The sequence below is a fragment of the Temnothorax americanus genome, unplaced genomic scaffold (assembly GCF_048541705.1).
Source record: "Temnothorax americanus isolate GAGA-0224 unplaced genomic scaffold, ASM4854170v1 Scaffold7, whole genome shotgun sequence".
Lineage (NCBI taxonomy): Eukaryota > Metazoa > Arthropoda > Insecta > Hymenoptera > Formicidae > Temnothorax > Temnothorax americanus.
Window position 1 is genome coordinate 62,888 of NW_027509792.1, and position 14,610 is coordinate 77,497.

Genomic DNA, 14,610 nt, shown 5'->3' on the forward strand with positions numbered 1-14,610 from the left:
TTCATGCGTCGGTACGTTCTACGTGGTTCGTGGTTCTACCACCTACGCCACTGTCGCCACTCGATCGGGCAGAGGCAGAGGCAGAAGCAGAAGGCAGAAGGTAAATAATCTCCAAGTGTACGTTACGTACAAAAAATATTCCCGTCGTGATATATCGTCATATGCCTGGCCCCGAGGTCGCGTTCAACGTTCAACGGATTTGCGACGAATAATCGAGTATTTCTTACCCTCGTAAACGTTGAGCGAGTAAGCTTGGGCTGATATTGAGCGAGAATTCCGTTGCGTAACCTCAATCGTGAAGATTGTATGCAGCGCGACTTGATCGACATGAGTAAGTACCGATGTAAATGTACCTCGTCCTATTATTATATATTTACATTTTACAAAATAGAAAAATTGTCGAAGCAGACAACTGCTTAACAAATTTTTCCACTCGTTTATCCAGATCCTTGTGTCAATTTTACTCCTTCGCAGATTCCGTTACGGACAGTCCAGGCTCTAAAGCTCTCGAAGCCGCTAAAAATATCAAGGATCTGACTGTGTTCAAGAAGCCTGTCGGATCTGTTAAGAGGAGCAGGAGTACCCGACCAAAGATCTTAGACGAGGACACGTATATTGAAAAAATGAGCGAAATTATACAAAAGGACTTCTTTCCGCACCTGGAAAAGCTACGAGCGCAAAATGAGTACCTAGACGCTTTAGAGCAGAACGATATGAAGAGAATGCGAGAGCTGTACGCCAAGTACAGCTCCGGCCGACCCGTCACCGAAAGGCCGGTCAGTCCGGCGACTTTCGAAACCCCGTTGCGCAAAACTGAGTCGGACGACGCGCCCGCGCCCGCGCCCGCGCCCGCGCCCGCGCCCACGCCCACGCCGCACCCCTCTGAAGCATCGTCTCGAGAAACCGTCGTCGAGTCTGTAAAGAGGAACGATAAAACCGGAATCGAAAGTAAAACAGGCCTGGACGATTATTTGAGCGCTCACACGAGCGAGGACAACGCTAGTTTCCAAGAGATGATGGTCGAGGCTGAAAATAAACGTAAGCTCAAGTACGCCTGGCTGTACGAGGCGGAGGACAAGTCGAAGGCGTGGCTCGCCGTCGGCGGACCCACCGCCGACCACCGTCGTCCGAGTGACGACGTCCCGGGCCCAGCTGTCCAAGACTCGAATCGCAGACCCAAACGAGTGGACGGTTGGGCTTACGAGAATAAAAATTACATTATGTACGTTCCCGATGGGGTGGAACTTACGGCGGAAGAGAAGATAGAATTGGCCAAGAAGAAACAAACCGTAATGCACGAGAATACGAGATTGCGAGCGAACCCGTTTAACGAGCGACGAAACAAAGAGACGATCGACGAGCTGGCCAAGTCGCAGTCCAGAGCTAACGACGGCAAGATTGGCGTAGATGGCAAAGAGGTTGTCGGAAACGCCGCGCCACGAGTGAATGGTTTTAGTTTTGTGGCGACGCCAAGTCCGAGACCGGGAGAGTGCGAGAGCCCGTTGATGACGTGGGGTCAGATCGAGGGGACACCCTTCCGATTGGACGGTGGGGACACCCCGTTGTTGAGGACGAGTCAGGGACCTTCTTTCAGAATAGCCGAACCGCCGAAAAGAGAGCAGCTGGCGTTGCAATTGGCTGAGAAGGCTGGCGAGAGACACAGAGATCGAAAGAACAAAGCCTTGGAAGCAGCCAGAAAGTCATTAGCCACGTAAGCGATTAGCGATTAGGAATAGCTTGGAAATCAATGTTGAATAAATTTTATGCGCGACGCGCCAAAGTTGACGAGCGACCGTATTCTTTCCAGCCCGTCACCGAGATCAACCATAGACCGTCTGAGCACTATGTCTCCCGCGGCAAGAAGATTAGCGACTCAGAAACTTCGGATATCGAGTACGCCGTCCCCTCGGCGAACGCCATCGTCCAGGACTCCGTCCGTGGGCATCGAGACACCTAACGCGGCGTCACGCGCGATCGACCCGGACGATAAGGAAGCTGCTTGTCAAAAGTCGGAAACTAATGCCACGCGTATACAAGGGCCCGTACTCACCGATAACTTACTCAATCTACCTCCGCAACGACAACGAGCGTCAGATTTCTTTAACAAATGAGAACTTTGTATCCTTGTATCCTTTTGCAAAATGTGTGTATAATAGAAAGGTCGCGCGATAATAGAGACACGTTCCAAGTTCGAACGACGTACATCGTATCGATATATCGACGCGTATCGAACTTGTCCGTCTATATTGATATTAAGGAGGATTAAGCAATCCGTGTATGTATATATTTATTGTATAAATAATGTAAATGATTAATTATAGAGTTTTTAATGTAATATAATATAATTGTTTAACGAGGCTCCTTTAAGTCTTATCGAGTCTTATCGAATGATCGTTGCTAGTCCTGTTACGAGTTGTACGGACACGTGCGTTATGTCTACGATTACTTTTTACCACGTTTGATTTCAATACTTCCTATGTATGTGATTTCCTATATTTTTGTACAAATTATTAATTGTTGTATCTTGTATCTTTCTTTAAATAGATTAGTCGAAGGGAAATGCAAAATGTTCGGTTTCGATAGGCTCTCTCTCCAAGTCTAACGACATCGATTCACAACTATGGATCAATTTTCAAAATATCTTATGTATCGGATGTGTGAAAAATGAAATATGTATTTTATGATACCGCACCTAGTTTTACAAAATACAGTAGATTTCTTTCTCTTCAGAATTTTTTTCTCGTGAAATTACCCCGACGTGTTCTCCCGATATTATTTTCCTTATGTAAGTTTTCTCTCACTTGTGAACTTGCGATAGGTGTTTGTCCACTCAAAAATGTACATAGTAAAAACTACGAGAAAGGGAGGAGCGCTTGGCCGCGCGATCGATGACCTTGATCTTCCTCTTTTGTCATTTATGGGCGGAAACCCATATTCCGTCCTCGCTCTCATCCTGGTGGCTCTCCGTTTCGTTTATCATTAATCAAAAATACGGAAATAAAATTAAGTCAATCGGACGCTTCCTCTACAACAAAACAGGTGATTACAATGTCTTTTTCTCTCCCCCTCCTTTTCCCTCTCCCTCTCTCTCTCTCTCTCTCTCTCTCTCTCTCTCTCTCTCTCTCTCTCTCTCTCTCTCGACGAGTGAAACTATAAAACGCGGTTTTTTACGCAGTTTATTGGAACATGCGAATTCAGGAAGTGACAATAAAGTCATAATAAATTTCCCGTATAAACGCAGCAACAGGAAGTATTCGGGCATATCCAAGTCGCTCAAACAGTCATTGTTGATCGATTACAAAATCGCCGCGCTCGCCAAAGAGCCTGGCGACTTGTCATATAAATGTAACGTCAGGAAGAAGAAGAGGAGAATAAGGAGAGAGAGTATTATCGTTGAGACAGATATGAGGTCCTCTTTGATCGTAGGAGTCGCCTTGCTCCTGACGCTAGCGACTCCGTCCATCGTCCGAGCTCGCAAATCAGGAGAAACATGTGGAAATTTAGGCCCAGGTACGTGGACTGTATTCCGCAAATCGCACAAAAATCGACATTACCTTCCATTTCAATATTTTTATTTCGCTAGACAGCTGGAGCGGCAAAGACTTTTGTATACAATTACTTTTGTAATTTACTCTCATTATCGAATCATTAATGTCCTTATATGACCTTATACTTAAAAATGTAAACCCGGCATCGATACGGGATTGACGGCGTCGGTACGGGAAGAGATTCGATTATGTCATTAATCGTACGTTGAATTTTTCCAACTAGGCATCAACGCGTGCAAATGCGGGGAGATAGTGGTGAAAGCGGCCAAGGTGCAAAAGCCGCTGTTGTACGCGTCGCCGGAAGCGATCAACGAAGCTGCAGTGGCACGCGAAGCGTTTGGAAGACTGTCCGTGGAGTCTTTTCCAAAATATAAGCCGTACGCCAGCGGAGGAACGTTCAGCGGTAGCAGCAGCAGCAGCAGCAGCAGCGGCAGCAGCTTTAGTTCCTCAAGCTCCTCGTCTTCCGTCGGAGTTCTTGGGGGACTGATCGGCGGAAGCAAAGCTTATTCGCTCTTCAGCCCTGGCAAAGTTACCTCTAGTTGTGGATGCGGAAAGACTTCCGAATCTCTGCAAATCCGCGATATCCTGTCCTCGAATGTCGAAGGAAAAGTCGTGCCCAGGTATCTCATCTCACGTCGATTATTTTACATCAAATATTACAAACGTTCTCTTCACCGTTATAATCAATTTAATCAAACGTGATTCGTTGATTCGACAGTTTTCCACCGATTGGCGATCTGTGTTACCCGGGGAGTAGCCCACGTAGCGATAAATTCCAGGTGACCACCAAAGTGACCCCGGCATATCCTGGCAAAATCAAATGCGTCCCCCCAATCCCTTACGAGGTTTGCGTTCAAATACTCAATGGACAGATCGACGAGGCTGGATTGAGAAAACTCGGCTTGGCGGCCGGTGGAAACTTGGGCAAATACATCTCTAACGACGTAAGCGGGGCGGCTACGCAGGGCGGATTTTACCGGAGTCTCGGAGGATACGGAGGGTACGCGGGCGTGGGTTCCAGCGCAAGCTCGACCGCAGGCTCATCCGCGTACGGTGGTTACGGTGGCTACGGATCGTACACGGGTGGTGCCGGCGCGATCGGACAATCGAGCTCCAGAACGAGCGTCGTAACGTCGAGCAACGGAGGGTCGGCCGCGAGCTATAGATCTAGCTGCGAGTCTAACGATTTTGGCGATGAATCAGGTACGTATCGGTACTTACTCTCCCTTCCCTAATTTCGCATATCTGCTCTACGATTAGTACGGTAGTGGCCCGGTACTTAAGTGGTAGAGGCCAGGCCTCTTCTGCCTTTTCTTTAATTTTCCCGTCTACCAAGCTAACAATAAGACGAGTTGTGCTCGCGCGAGACACGCGCGAATTAATATTATAATAGTTAATTATATATTAACATAACGATTAAACTCCGATTATGCTCCAAACTCTACGAAACAAATTATGATTCGCCCTTACAATTAGTCGTCACTCTCGAGCTCTTAACCGCTCTCTATCGCTTTAATTCAAATATATCCTACCTATAAACGACAATACTACAATAATTCAGTCAGTTAAATTTGATAAGATCGAGATAAACGTTTCAGAGTTCTCCGAGGACTATTCGTACCCCCGGCTGCCAGCGGATCCGGTCTCGGTCACCTTGGCGTACAAAAATCTCTTTCCGCATACCGTATACTACAACAACAGAAGGACATTCGTGCCGGAAGACAAGCTGGCGTTCGGCCACCGAACTGTGCCGACCGAATCAACGCCCGGCAAGAAGGTCGCGGACGTTCCCGAGGAAAAGCTTCAGACTCTCGACAAACCCGTCGTCGAATTGAAGCCAGTGTCCCCGGTTCCCGTCACCGTTGGCGTTTACGACGAGCACGAGGAAGCAAAGTTGGCGGAGCTCGAGGCCATCGAGCGCGAAAGGATAAATCAGGAACAGATCGTCCAGCGGCAGCAAGAGAACTTGATTACGTACGGGTAAGGGTTGAAAAAAGGGAGCGAGACATCTCTTCCGCGGCATCTTATTAGATTAACAATGCTATGCTCAGGAGATGTAAAATTACCTTACCATTTACCTTAGCATTTTTTTCTCGCAACACGGAAATGCCCTGTGTCTCTTCACTTGGAATTTCCAGATCCGAGATCGATACGACATTTCGACATTTTCACCCACGTGGTCATTTCGCGCGTGAGCATAGTTTCCGAAACTATTGTACCGTTCGATTTCGAAAAAATCAAATTTAGATCCGCAATCTCGCTGCTAAACTCGAATCTCCATTCGCAATGTTCGTTGTTTAAACAAGTTGTGAATTAGAGCGCAACGATACGCAAGCGTAACATCCAAGAACGAAAACACGCATTATCCGTGGTGTGCGCGAGTGTTGCTTAGAGTTGCTTTTAAGTATATTATATATATTATATATCGAGCAAATACTTGCGGAATATCTATGTATTTTGGCGAACAATCGGTTTTAGAGATCTAGGATACGCTCCAATCAACCGAGTGCCGACGGGGAGGTCCTTCGCGGCGGGCCCTACAAGCGTGTTCAATGCGGAAAACGAAGTCGAAGCGGATTGCGGTCCGGTAGGACCACCAGACCCCGATTACGTTCCTGGCAGTATCGTGATCGACCGAGAACTCGTGGAGAACGAAGGTGAGGTCGAGGCTGACGTCCCGAGAAACAGCCAAGGTTCAGAGGTGTACGTTCGTCACTACGCAGGCGACGAAACTAGCGACGAGGAGGACGACATCGACGATCCCACGTCCGGCATATTCGCTAGGTTGAGAAGCGTCGCCCGGAAATACGGTCCCCGATGTGGAGCTCCCTTGTGATCTTTCGAGAAATGTGAAACGCGTGGCGAAAGGACTCCCCTCATTGACGGTTCGCGACTATCGAGATGAATCTCGATTCTTCTGCTGAGAAACGTGAAGACCTGGACACCCTCGAATATTACCCTAGTCTCAGTTCTGTGTCTTTGTGATGTTATTATTCTTAAGATAATATATAGCAGTTGTGCGACAGTTAAATCGTTGATTTCATTACACGATTCCCCCCAATTATCCTTATTTTTTCTTTCACACAGAGAATTTTATATACATAGGTATATATAGATTATATGGAGATGTACACATATGTCGTTACCTGCTGTATACGTATACGGTCCAACGAGCCATGTGCGTGTGTGTGTGTGTGTGTGTGTGTGTGTGTGTGTGTGTGTGTGTGTGAGTGTGTATGTGTGTGTGCGTGTGTGTGTGTGTGTGTGTGTGTGTGTGTCCAAATAAATAGCGGGAATGAGAAAAGATACAACTTGAAATTAAAACCGGAAATTGCGATTTGTACATGTGCATGTACAATTTAATGTAGCGCATTTTAATTGCAAGCAGTAATTACACAGATATAAGACACAATTTGAGATATAATTGTAAAAATTAAATTTCTTTATTTTCATTCTATCCGAAATTTTGGCAAATTTTGTCAAATTTGATTGAAAATTAGAGAAATCGTTGTGATAAATCATTGTAGCAAACTTTATAAATACGTCTAATAAAGTTCTCCTATCTAACTTGAAAAACTTGACGGAAAGACTTCGAGAGTTTTGACCGATTTAATCGTCAAACAAAATTCCTAAACTATTTCTACTTTATTATTATACTTACTTCTTTTAGCACGATTTTAGAATATATTAAACATTACTACACAACTGAACAAAGTTCTTATTTTGTAGAAATAATCTTATTTATTGTAACAACAAAAAAAGATTTATGATAATGATTGTACAGCATTGAAAATTTTTATGATAATAAAAGGTTCGTCCAGGCAACTTGTTAAAGTTCTAACGGCTTTCCGTCTATAGTGTCTACGAAGCGCGGAAAAGATTTATAATCTCCCTTCAACTTCCTTGGCGAAAACACGACCGTCAGCACGTCATAAAATGTTTCAGGCGGGAAAAGGGAAGCACCACATGGTGATGCACGATGATCGCCACGAAGGAAACATAATCTATCTCCGAGAGAGCGAGAGAGCGGCGCGGCGCACCGCGCAGCGGGCCTCTCGCGTGCGCCGTGCGCCGTGCGGTAGCTATTTAAAGATGCTCTATACGAGTCGAGTTCAAGCGCTTCTCTTCCCTTCTTTTCTCTTCTTTCTTCGCGAGCGTGTGCAAAATTTACGATCCATATATACGCATCGGACTGATTTATTTCATTTACATACGTGGCATAAATTACAAGTGGCGAGGCGAACGAAACGACTGCGAGCGAATAAGATATTCATTTATGATGTATGTAAGTCACAGGATGCATGATATATCGTTTAAATACATATACTCGTATAAATTCTATGTCGATATATCTAATAAATTATACGTTATACTGGTTATACAAATATCCTTGTCGTGATCAGCTTGAATATCTCTCTTACTTTCCCCGCGACGTAAAAATATAATTAAATATATTTGAAAGAGAGAAAAAGAGAGAGAGAGAGAGAGAGAGAGAGAGAAAAGGAGCTTGCTTTTTTCCCAAGAAGGCATATATATTCTCATAGAATTAAGAAGAGATATATATCCTTCATTCGAAACGTCAATACTGGTGTGTCCAATGCTTTTCTAAGTCGACAATGATCTTTTCAGCATAAATCAGTTCTTCTTACAAAAGTATTAAGTTAAGACTATCCAAGAGTGAATAATATATGAAAGATTGCAATTTTGTTTTTTATTTTAACATATACTTTGACATAAATAATCTCTGACAACGTATTGATTGAGTTTTATATAAGTTTTATAAGAGACAAAAATCGACTTGTGTAACGACTGCGACAAGTGCTTTTTTTGTTGCAATTATATGTAATTCTTTTAAACTAGTCTATTCTCTTTCTCCGGCCGTTTCTGTTTAAAGTGTTTGGGAAAGAATTTAATACTAATGAGAAGATTACGTGAATCTGAATAATTCATTACATGGAATGGCTCTATAATAAAATAATATATATATAAGTATATGTATTGAACGTAGTTTATATATATTATGTATATCTAATTGTAAATTGTCATATAATATATATTCATATGTTATACGATTAGTAATAAATAATTAGCGTAGCGTGGAGTAATCAATGTAATCATCTTTCATTCGTGACGATATAATCTTGCCTAGTAAACAAGATGATTTTTGTGATCTGCGTGACACAGGAAACGCGAGGAATCCCGCGTGGACACGCACCAAGCCAAGTATACGTGCCTACTCCACTTTTCGATCCAACTTGTCGGTCTCGCGGGACACGTAATAACGAGAGGTTATTATTTTCTGTTATTGTTACAATAAGTTTATCTGTGGTTACACCTAAACAGGAAATATTTCGTGAACTTGTCTTGAACGGAACCACTTCTATATCAGGAGCACGCGGTGTGTGCCGAGCACACACGTCAGTTTAGGTTTCGTAAATCCTCGCGACGATGGCGGCGATATTTAAATTACAATCTTTTATCATTATCATCGTCTGTTTTCAGTCGAGATCTTCTTATGGCTTTAAACTGCCATATGATGGAGCTAAAATAGTTACGTACGGCGAACCGTGTCAGCCACCGTGTTATCTGCCTGTTACAATCGAGGTATACACATAATAAGATACAATATAATACATCTTATCCTTATCGCATTGTAGAGCAATTGACTCTTACAGACAAATCGAAGCGAACTATATTATTCAATTATCCAATTTGTTAAATATAATCAAGAGATACATATTTTAATTTTTGTCACGTACAACATTTCAAAGAACGTGCTGCAGCCCTTCCTAAATAACATACATCTATTTTACAATTTTATTTTGTTCATCATACATATTGTATAATATCGCCATTCCCAGTGAATCGTTGTTCAGCGAATAAGTATAATACCGCAAAATAATTTATAGGAACCTGAAAAGCCTGATGTGACAGAATCGGTTTTATCCGAATCCTACACCTATCAACCGCTGAAATTAAATTATCGAATGATCTCCACTAAACCGATTCAAAATTATCAACCGCAAGCGGAATATCCAATTGTCGTACAAGTGCCCCAGGTTCCTCAACCCTTGGTTGAGGAAATAATCACGCCGGATCCTCTTCGAGGAAAATCCTACACGTACAACATCCAGACTCTACCACCTCCGTCCGTGCCGATCTCGAGGAGATATGATTTTGATTTTCAAGTACCACCTTCTTCGCCAACTTCGTAAGCATCCTAAGATTTCTTTTTTACTTTTATGTTAAATTTAAAAGAACAAATTCCGTTTACACAGTCGAATTAATTTGTTATGTTATTTGTGAATTTATTTGCTAATCTGTTGCATCACTTTACTAATAAATCCTTTCCAAATAACGTGCGGATTATGTTTACTGGAGAAAAATGCCTTTTCGTCAAGTAACAATATTTATTTTTGTATTTCAGAACGGTGCCAAACGATACGCCACAATCCGTTAAACTTTTGACTGGCCTTACGAGCAAAATTGACAGGGTTTTAATTCCTGCTTGCCAAGTGCCATCTTCTAGCTGCTGTAAGACTAATACGGCATGAAATTATTTATGTTATTCTGATAACGCGGTATCTCTCATCGAACTTGAGAAATACGAAGTGTATACGACGAACAAATAAAAAAAATAAATAAAGAGATTTAAAAAAGATGATTTTGATCTTTAATAGCCTTTTATCCCTATATTTTATTATACCTTCTTCTCATGTCTTTATATATTGAATCTATTACATCCTCCCCCCCTTGCTATCTATACTAGCTTAAAATTTTCAAATCCTTCTTTGATAAATCACAATAAACAGTCTTCTTTTTAAATTTGTTTTATTTGCCACTGTGCACTTATTTGTACTAAAATTATAGCTAGACGCTTTGTATTTTTTTTTATTTTATAAATTTAACCTGATTTACGTACTTTTTTGTGTTACATAATAAAAATGTAATAGAAGAACCAGATCGAAATAACAACGAAATAGTGTAATAAATTTACATTACAAGCACAATACGATTTGATTCTTATTTATGAACAGAAGATATTATTATGACAGAAATTAAAATTCGTTAAATGCATGAATTTTTTAATTTTACTTTATTTACTAAATTTTACTAAATTTAATTATTTTGTAATGTTTGCAATATACATAATTACTTAATATGTCATTGATTGTTTTATTAAACAAAATTTATTCCATGAAATAATGCAAACAATAATAATATTTAAATTAGATAAGATATTTGTAAAAGTGTGAGTAAATAATTTTTATATTTGCATGCGCGCGCGGGTGTGCACACACACACACATTTTCTTATTTTTGCGAATTATTGAAATTTTGGCCAATTTGATGTGTGGAAAATAATCAATTATTTTCACCGGTTCGTTAAATAATTTCTTTTTTATTTATATTAACTGTTTATTAAATATAGTAAAATTTACATCACATTTCTGACTAGAAACTTTTCATAAACATTTCTAATAAATTGTTTTTCATATCTCTAATACGTGTACACGTATACACGTAAATACGTAAATACGTATTTATATTCATATAAACGCTAATAGATGTAATAGATATTTACTGTAAATGTTTATACATGTACTTATACTTCTTATACATTGCATATATTAGGTAGATAGTACACGTGTGTGAAAAAAAAAATATATATATATATATATATATATTTTATTTCGTTGACAAAAAAAATCATTCAGGATTATTGCACAAACATTGCGCAAAAAATATCACGTTAACAACCTCTTGGGCCAATGTTGATGAATCGTGCTTCATTATAAAGCGAGTCGTCGATGAAATCATGGATAATCTCACGCGCATCAGAACGTATCTCAGTTGTCGATCGTCGTAATCTCCGGTGTTGTTTGATTCCATCACGATCTTCGTGCCGAATCTAGACACGATGATAATGATTCTGAGGGTATATGAAGCAGCCTGTTGCAGCTAGAGTCATCGAGTTACCATCGAAACGCATCATGGCGAATACGAGTAACGTACTCGCGGCATTTGCCATCGTCTTTCTGGCCTCTTTGTCTTCAAGTTCGGCTTTCACTAAACACAACTTGGATACCCTTAATGCCTTTGAGAAGCGTCTCGACCACAAGTTACAACCGCTTGTTCGCGAAAAGAGACAGGAGAATCCGGAAGTAGAAGGGTTTCATCTGAAAAATAATAGTCCTTTGGAATTGGAAGAGGAACTGTCCGAGCCGAAACCCGTCTACGAGAGAAGAGCGGTCTACGCGGAAGAGGCAAAGGAGGTCGGCCAGAATGATGAGAGAGAGAAGGAGGAAGAGAGGGAACAGGAGAAACCGAATGCCGCGCCTAAAACGGGCAACGACATCGAAGAGGAAGAGCAAGATGCTCAGGTAATAATTAAAATATGCCATTTATTTGTTAGCGCGAATCAAAAGGAATGGAATGAATCGGAACGCGATATAGAGTAAGTCTAAAGTCCCTCTCTTCTTTCAGGATGATGTATTTTCGTACAGGAGTATGCACGATCTCATCCAAGCATTGATTCTCGCGGATGAGGAGGACATTGCTGAGAGACTGCAACAATTGCGAGAGGCAAAGGTAATTGATGGAAAGTTTACAACATAGTCGCTATAGTCACTGCTACGCTACGCTATTACCTATGCAATGTACAATTTATTAAATTTAGCAAATTTATTTATTGAGAGATACTTGAAAAATTATTTCATTCATATTTAAACAATGAAAAAAAAAAGATCAGAGAGAGAGAGAGAGAGAGAGAGAGAGAGAGAGAGAGAGAGAGAGACACGTGTAAAAACGCTTTGCAACAAATATTTTAAAACTTGAAAATTTAACGAAATGGAGGGCCGCGATTATCTATAAAGGTAAGGAGGTGTACATTTGTTTGCAGAATGCTACGAGAGCCAAGACATCCAGTAATTTACTGAAACGTCAGGCAGTCGCGTCCGCGTCCGCATCCGCGTCCGCATCTGCAGCCGCGGCTGCACCGAACGGCCTGCTCGGAGCGAATCTGTGGGACGTCGTACCTCTGGTTGATCTAGATGGTCACTCTTGCGAAGTCGAGGCCTTCTCGCACGGTCATTTGCACGTGTCAGGAACGATCGTGCACGAATTCTTTTGTGAACTGAGAAAATTCTGGCATTACGTCCTGATCGTCCTGCGGAACTTGAGGTCCGAGCTTACCCTGGGGCCGCTGATAGCCGGAAACGTCGCCAGCGATGGCATCTCCGACCACTGGTTTCATCACACCTCGCATATTCTCCACACCGTAATCAGAGAACCCCATCATCTGCTGATTCTGCCCGATATAATCCGAGATGCCGTACCATTCTCCAGTATCATCGGAGCCATTCACCGGGTCAAACAAGTCTTCTTCAAGGTGCTGCACTTTGGCCTCGATCTCATCCGCGGACACGTTCGTCACGTCTTCTCGCACTTGTTCTCTCATGGCACCTTCAAGCATCTACGAGAAAGGCTGCATCACTTGCGAGGATTCGGCTCGACCCTACCGCTGGAGGAGATAGTCGCGAACCCGATCGTATCTACAGCGACGACTGCGACAGCGACGGCGACTGCATCCAGCGATGGCTCGATCATCGTTCCGGACTATCACAGATCATTGGCCGAAGTGCTGTCTTCGATCCGCGGCTTCTACGACGGCTACCACGCGTCTGGACTACGTCACCTGATTAGAACTGGCGTAAAGAGCTTCTCCGTGTCTTCGACGTTCTCCAGAATCCGCTCGTACTTGTCGAGAATACCTTTCCTTAGTCGCTTCGGGTGCGGAGTGGTCGAGCAAAGCACCACGGTGACGACATCCAGCGCATCCAGCGCATCGAGCTCCGTTAGTACCGGTGGTCCGGTGGTAAGCCCGGTGATAGAGCCAACGATAGTCCCGGTAGCACCCGTCGTTCCTGTCGAGACCGAAACTGCGTCCGCCACCGCCACTGCCACCGCCACTGTCGCCGAGACGCAGACTCCGGTGTTATCCGCTGGACCGACGATAGTTCCCTCGGTTATTCCCTACGAATCGATCTCTTCAAACACGGCAGCTGCGGCGGCAGCGGCGACGGCATCGCCGGTAGTTTCAGGCCTCCAGGCTACTGCGCCTCTGATACAACCGGTACCCACTCTGTCCCCGACGATCCTTTCCAACACAGTATCTGAAAGTAGTTCCGTGGCTACAGCCGCATCCGCCTCCGCCTCCGCAGCCGCGGCCGCTCCCTCAACCGCGAACGTCGTTGGACGAGTTGGACAACCGCTCACCCTGTCGTCGCGTAGATACAGGCCTAGGCCGATCCTGTCCACTGTCGCACCCGCACCCGTAGCCGCAGCCGCGGCCGCAGCTGCGAGCGCGTCCGCTTCCACGGGCACGGGCCGCCGCACCCTGCTCGAGCCAGCTCGATATCGTGGACTCGATCTGGACATTGACCGCAGAATCAAGTATCCACTGACCCATTCGCGAATCTTGCCCGCCACCTCGTCAGCCGCCGCCGCATCGGCTGCGACCTCCGTTTCCGACGGTTCTTTGTCGTCCGCCGCGGCCAGCAGTTCAACCAGCTCCGTTTCCCCGGGTGGCTTCAACCTCGTTCTGCCCAGGGAGCAGATAGTTGGCGCTCTGGGTTACGACTACCTACTGCCGGGCGACGTGATCGCGGTCACCCTGAAGAACAAGTCGATTCTGTTTGGCCGCGTGCTGGACACCACCAGCCCGATCACATTCAACTTCCTTAGGCCGAAACTGCGTGCCTCCTTGCTCCGCCACGGTGGACGGGTCTGGAATCTCCTGCCTAGAGACTTCAGGGATCCCGAGTGCGCCCGGAAATTCAACAATCCTCTACTCCTGCGTTACGGCCTTTAGATATCACGCGCTATATTTATCTCGTGCGACTAGTCCTCAATCATTATCGACTACCGAAATGTATACTTAAAACAATTGTAAACGATTTCGATCGTGAATAAAGATGTGTCTTCTGAAATTGACTGCGCGCGTATAATTGATTTGGTCGCTCCTTTCTCTTTGACATATAAAAAAAAATATATATATATAT

The 14,610-nt window shown here is 43.6% G+C and overlaps 4 protein-coding genes across 4 annotated transcripts; all 4 read left to right on the plus strand.

Moving 5' to 3' along the window:
• Positions 1-111: 111 nt before the first annotated feature.
• LOC143906156 (splicing factor ESS-2 homolog) lies at positions 112-2,732 on the plus strand. The gene is made up of 3 exons (XM_077422012.1): positions 112-331; positions 475-1,711; positions 1,808-2,732. The coding sequence occupies exons 1-3, from the start codon at positions 307-309 to the stop codon at positions 2,109-2,111; spliced, it is 1,566 nt and encodes a 521-aa protein (XP_077278138.1). The 5' UTR covers positions 112-306; the 3' UTR covers positions 2,112-2,732.
• Positions 2,733-3,299: 567 nt separating this feature from the next.
• On the plus strand, positions 3,300-6,579 carry LOC143906154 (uncharacterized). Its single transcript, XM_077422009.1, has 5 exons — positions 3,300-3,510; positions 3,772-4,168; positions 4,267-4,751; positions 5,147-5,528; positions 6,027-6,579. Exons 1-5 carry the CDS (start codon positions 3,405-3,407, stop codon positions 6,382-6,384), a joined length of 1,728 nt encoding a protein of 575 aa, XP_077278135.1. The 5' UTR covers positions 3,300-3,404; the 3' UTR covers positions 6,385-6,579.
• A 2,362-nt stretch (positions 6,580-8,941) lies between these two features.
• On the plus strand, positions 8,942-10,203 carry LOC143906165 (uncharacterized). Its single transcript, XM_077422025.1, has 3 exons — positions 8,942-9,152; positions 9,458-9,759; positions 9,976-10,203. The coding sequence occupies exons 1-3, from the start codon at positions 8,997-8,999 to the stop codon at positions 10,100-10,102; spliced, it is 585 nt and encodes a 194-aa protein (XP_077278151.1). The 5' UTR covers positions 8,942-8,996; the 3' UTR covers positions 10,103-10,203.
• A 1,209-nt stretch (positions 10,204-11,412) lies between these two features.
• LOC143906148 (uncharacterized) lies at positions 11,413-14,538 on the plus strand. The gene is made up of 3 exons (XM_077421998.1): positions 11,413-11,931; positions 12,035-12,139; positions 12,450-14,538. The coding sequence occupies exons 1-3, from the start codon at positions 11,491-11,493 to the stop codon at positions 14,418-14,420; spliced, it is 2,517 nt and encodes an 838-aa protein (XP_077278124.1). The 5' UTR covers positions 11,413-11,490; the 3' UTR covers positions 14,421-14,538.
• Positions 14,539-14,610: the final 72 nt, after the last annotated feature.